A 6,000-nucleotide genomic window follows, 5' to 3' on the forward strand; every position below is an offset into this window, starting at 1 on the left:
TGGCATATTTCTCTAGGTGTGTAGCATTCATAGAGTCTGGGCATTGGAGTTAGGACAGAACCTTAGGGCTAACCTAGTTTAAATTCCACATTTCCTGATGAGCAGATAGCCCAGAGAAGTGCACTACAGGTCTGCTCTGGGTATGTCTAGATATGCCACAGGCTCAAGAAAAGGCGTGTAGATAAAGTTGATCATATACATTATTAAAGTGAAAAAAATTTGAGTTGTAGTTAAGTGTATTTAAATATATATATTTACATTTATATATCTGCCTGTAAAAATAACTGGAAGAATATACTCTAGAAAGATAATACATAGGATTACCTCTGGATCATGAGTTATTTTGTTTACCTGTATTCTCTTAACTTTTCCAAAATTAATTATTTGTACAATAAACAATAAAAATAAAAAAGAGTGCTTTATTTGTACTCTTGAGCCTTCTTTCATGGCATACCGTGTTACTTAGGTTAAGCCAGCCTGGGCAGTGGTAGCTAATACAGGTTGATTTCTCACTCATGGCGCCTACCCAGCATGGATCAATGTAAGACTCTGCTCCATAGTCACCCAAGGATGCAGGCTGGTGGAGGTTCCACTTTCTTACAGCATCATCTGGAACAAGTGGCTTCCTCTATTGCCAGTTGCATCTGCAGGAAAAGAGAGAATAGAGGATTGTCCTTGGGCTTTCCACTGCCTTTGCCCTAAAGTGGCATAAGCCATTTCTACTCACGTTTCAATGACCAGAACCAGTCACATGGCCCCACTTAACTTCAAGGGAGCTAGGAGATGGAGTCTTCTGTTTGCTCCAGAAGGAAGAAAGAAACAGATCTTAGTGTATAGTAGTAACCCCCCCCCCCGACACACACACACACACACACACACACACACACACACACACACATACTATTCACCACTGAGTTACTGTGAGACACCTTACTGCTTGCTGGTAGCTCAGTGAAAAATGAAGTGGGACCTTGACACAACTAAGAAACAATGGACAAATTTTACTCAATGTTAAGTCTAACGTTACTAACTGATAGTTATGTGAAGCCAGGTACCTTTTAAAGTTTATATCATGAAGTGTGTGAGCCTTCTAGCGTCAACTTAGCTAAGTTTAGTTTGTTGGTGGTGTTTTAATAATAGCACCTGACCTGTTTAGTAAAGCACCCTGCCTCTCTAGGGTCCTCTTCAAACTCTCCGGGACCCACAGGTACAGCAGTCAATAGGATAGTGGACCACAGTCTCATCAGGTAGTTCTTTCATGGTAATAACTGACCATTCATCGTAATAGATTACGGTAAATATGACCGTCCAAGACATGGCTCATTAGAGGAACAGTCTGTAGTCTCTCGATAGGAAACTTCTCCTTCATTTCATGGAGAATCTTGTTCTTGGTGCCATATGTCATATTCACCCCCAGGCCTCCCAACTGAGACAAGAGCTGATGCTTTCATGGAATCCATGAAATCAGGCACAACAGGAGAATACCCACAACTGGGCACCAAATGGAGGCCTAGAGGAAGCAACTGGGAGAATGGGCACATCCCTCCTTGCTCATAGTTTGCTCAGAACTGATGCTGAAAAAATCTTCAGTTCGTATTTCTGTGGGATTAATTGAACTTTGGGAGGTTTTTTTTTATTTCTTTAAAGAAGCTTGTGTGAAGCTTTGTGGACAGATGGGGATATTTACTTGCAAAGCTATACTTCCTTTTATCTCCCTCTGACCCCTGTCATCATCATGGCAGACAGAATTGCAAAGAAATATGGTATTTGGTAGAGTTCTCTATGTTCATTATCATCTGACTTTAAAACCTTAATGGTACTTTACTGTTCAGGTGCAATGTTTATGCATTTTGCAAGAATGTGTTAGTGTTTCACTGATTCTGTTCTTAAATTAGTTTCAACTTCTAAGAATCATGATGCTTCTAAGGCAACTTTCACAGCCCATTTGGTCTGGTTCTGGGTTGTTAGCACTTGGTACCTATAGATTCACTTATACATGTAGGGCCCGTACAGGTTTTTTAGCCCTATCCATACGTTAAATTACCATGAAGTCACAGAAGTGTGGCAAAGGCTTGTGAATACTAGGATTAATATAACATATTGATTTGCTTTTTAGAGTTCCTGGGCTGAGAAAGAAAGCACATTAAAAAGATCAGAGAAGGTAATGCGGTTTTCCACACTGAACTGAATGTTTGCAGAGCTCACGGCTTGCTTACACATGCTAATAATGCCTCTGTCTTAGCCAAAGTAGCCATAGTCCTAGTCTCTCTTAACCAGTTAAACTGTGTCATCGTGGTTGCAAAAACATGTTCCAAGAAGGGTATGGTTGAGTGATTTCCAATGTGAAAAGAAATAATTGATCAAAACAATCGTTTCAGATCACTGAATGTTATTTGAGGAGAAGTTTCTAAACAAAGTCTCCAGTTGGCTATCAAATTTCTCTTAAAGAAAGGTTCCTCTAGCTCTCAAAGTCCATATCATTTAAGGAGAAGGAAAAAGAAAATTGGCCTAACCAGTCTAATACATTGAAAAAATGCATGGCTCATGCTTACATTACCATGGACGCTTGGTGATTACCAAACAGCTTGTATTAATCAGTGAGTAATGGCTTCACTGCTCTAATCCAGGGTTGACAAACTTCTCGTGTGAAGAGCCACATAGAAAATTTTTTTGGATTTGTAGGCAGTAAGGTCTCTAGTACAATACTCCACTCTGCCAGTGTAGTCCAAAAGCAGCTGCAGACTTCTGTAAACTCTGAGCATGACTGAATTTTTGTAAAACTTTACTTATAAAAATAGGTAGTAGGCCACATTTGACTCATGGTCCATGGTTTTTGGATTTCAAGTCTAAAGTGTTAATTAACTACAAGGAACATAGGAGAACAAACCAAAACTCCTAAAAATTTTAAGAAACATAAACTGTATTATACATAATATATGTGTATATACATACACACAGACACAGACACTATATGTTGTAAAAGTGTGTTGTAACCTTATTTGAGCTTCCATTTGACCAGTACTGTTTACACTTGACCTTTGCTAAAACTGGCAGGTGTACTGCTTTTCTAGGACAGCAGTGAACAACGTGCTGGGTCTCAGGCCTGTAGAAATTGCCCCACACACACACACATGGTTGCTTGGAAGGGTGGTATCTATGTGTAGATCTGCTGTGTATAAATATCTCTACCTTCAGACTGATGTGCTCCCCAGCCTGTCAGTGTCAGGGTTTGACTGGTTGTGTCCATACTGCAGTACCCTTGTTATCTGGAGAGGGTCTGCACACTTTTACTCCTAGGATCTCCTTCTCTGGATTTCATGCCACCCTTCTCCTATAACAACTTGACATTGTCTCTGATAGGCTGTAATCTAATTAAGTGGATACAGCTGACTTCATATTGTGTTTTAGTTATGTTTACCTGGAACCACACCCTTGTCACCAGAATTAGATTTCAGCACCCCAATGTCCTTGATGGAATGTGTGAGATGCCCTCAGGGAAGCTCAGGAGACATGCTAGTCTTGAGTCTCTCCCAGACTCTCAAAGAGGACAACAGCTCATCTCTCCTCCAAGGTGACTCTTGCTTGCATCCACTTCAGAGAATTCTGTTTCCTGACTGAGTAGCTGGTTCAGAGTTAGTTACTTGCCAGATATTAATGACACCCTCCATCCCTACCCTTAGATAAACTTTAGTTTACAGAGTTAATAGAATTTAACACTTAAAAGCTAATGATGTCATTTATTTCACATTCATTTGTGTTGGTGGTGTTTTCCCAGAGAGACAAAGAGTTCCTGAAGGCCATGTTTCTCCTGGTTTACCATGACTGTGTAGTCCCTCTTCTGCATTCCACACTCCTGCCCCCATTCAGGTGGGCAGAAGAAGAGACAGAGGCTGCCCGGTGGAAAGTAATTGCTGACTTCCTTAAGAAAAACCAAGAAAATGGGGGTGCCCTCCAAGCTCTGCTGTCACCAGATGGAGTCCATGAACCTTTTGACATTTCAGAGCAGACCTATGACTTGCTGGGTGAAATAAGAAAGAATGTAGCCTGAAGTGGTGGTCTTTGACCCTCAAGCTTCCCACTGAATCTGATGGACCCTCCTTGATGACCTGAATAAAATGACAGAACCAAAGTAACTGTCACATTATCATTTAGGCTTTATTCTTTTTTGTACAGACTACATTCTATAAGAAATACCTACTTGATAATTTGAATATGTGTTAATACAATAAAATACATTTGATAAGGAATAGTGTTATTGAAATTTAGGGAAATTTTTTTTCAAAACCAACTAACATATTTAAGTTGACTGTATCCATAGATTCATATAAAAGCAAGATTTTATCAAAGCTAAATTTGCAATTATTCAGGCAAGTGAAAATACAAATAAACTATTGGGATGACATCAAAATAAAAAGCTTCTACACATTGGAGGAAACAAACTAAAAGGCAGCCTATTGAATGGGAGACAATATTTGCAAATGACATATCTGATAAAGGGTTAATATCCAAAACATATAAAGAATTGATATAACTCAATACCCAAAAAACAAATAATCCAGTTCAAAAGTGAGCAGAAGACATAAATAGACATTTCTCCAAAGAAGATATACAGATGGCCAACAGACACATGAAAAGATGCTCAGCATCACTCATCATCATGGAAAGGCAAATCAAAATGCAATGAGATATCACCTTATATCCATCAGAATGGCTAAAATCAAAAACACAAGAAACAAGTGTTGGTGAGGATGTGGATAAAGGGGAACCCTTGTGAACTATTGGTAGGAGTGCAAACTGGTATAGCCACTGTGGAAAACAGTATGGAGTTTCCTCAAAAAATTAAAAATAGAACTACCCTATAATTCAGTAATTTCACTACTGGGTATTTAACCCCAAAATACAAAAACTAATCCAAAGGGATATTTATACCTCTGTTTATAGCAACATTATTCACAATAGCTAAACTATGGAAGCAGCCCAAGTGTCCATCAATAGATGAGTGGATAAAGAAGATGTGGTATATATACAATGGAATATTTTTCAGCCATTGAAAAAATGAAATCTTGCCATTTGCAACAACATGGGTGGTACTAGAGAGTATCATGCTGAGGGAAATTGAGAAAGACAAATACTATGTGATCCCACTCATGTGTGGAATTTAAGAAGGCAAATGAGCAAAGGGAAAAAGACAAACCAAGAAACAGACTCTAGACTAAAGAAGAAAGTAATGGTTCCCAGGGAGAAAATAAGGTTAAGGTTAGGGATAGGGGAAATAGGGAATGGAAATTAAAGAGTGCACTTATCATGATGAAAAAAATAAAATGATTAAGAAAAAGAAAGTGAAAATACAATGCACAGAATGGGAGAAAATAATTGCAAACTATGTCTATTAAGAGCCTAGTATCTACAATGGAATATTACTCACCCATTAGAATGACATTAGAAATTGACATTAGAAATTAGAAATGACAAATACCCACCATTTGTTTCGACATGGATGGAACTGAGGGTATTATGCTGAGAGAAATAAGTCAATCAGAGAAGGACAAACATTATATGGTCTCATTCATTTGGGGAATATAAAAAATAGTGAAAGGGAATAAAGGGAAAAGGAGAAAAAATAAGTGGGAAATATCAGAAAGGGAAACAGAACATGAAAGACTCCTAACTCTGGGAAATGAACTAGGGGTGGTGGAAGGGGAGGTGGGGGGGGTGGGGGTGACTGGGTGACGGGCACTGAGGTGGACACTGACAGGATGAGCACTGGGTGTTATTCTATATGTTGGCAAATTGAACACCAATAAAAAATTTATTTAAAAAAATAGCCTAGTATCTAGCATATATAAATGATCATTGCTAATAAAATTTGTGTTGTGAAAGGAAGGAGAAATCGGAGAAAATTGTCCTATTAATCATTTGATTCAATCTAGTATTTGAATGTACTTTATCTTAATTAGATATAAAAGTAGGATCTGGTTTTGCTTTTTCAAGTCCATATGT

At 38.5% G+C, this 6,000-nt stretch overlaps 1 protein-coding gene across 3 annotated transcripts in view; it reads left to right on the plus strand.

The window, feature by feature from the left end:
• Nucleotides 1–4,258, plus strand: part of NPHP1 (nephrocystin 1) — a 59,243-nt gene extending 54,985 nt beyond the window's left edge. For 2 of the 3 annotated variants that reach the window (XM_041757283.1, XM_041757284.1), the window contains 2 exons: nucleotides 2,117–2,161; nucleotides 3,776–4,258. In XM_041757283.1, coding sequence (XP_041613217.1) covers nucleotides 2,117–2,161; nucleotides 3,776–4,048 — 318 coding nt within the window. In that variant the 3' untranslated portion in view covers nucleotides 4,049–4,258. The remainder of the gene's footprint in view (nucleotides 1–2,116; nucleotides 2,162–3,775) is intronic. The other variant, XM_041757282.1, reaches the window with a different exon arrangement.
• Nucleotides 4,259–6,000: the final 1,742 nt, after the last annotated feature.

The sequence above is a fragment of the Vulpes lagopus genome, chromosome 5, assembly GCF_018345385.1.
Source record: "Vulpes lagopus strain Blue_001 chromosome 5, ASM1834538v1, whole genome shotgun sequence".
NCBI lineage: Eukaryota > Metazoa > Chordata > Mammalia > Carnivora > Canidae > Vulpes > Vulpes lagopus.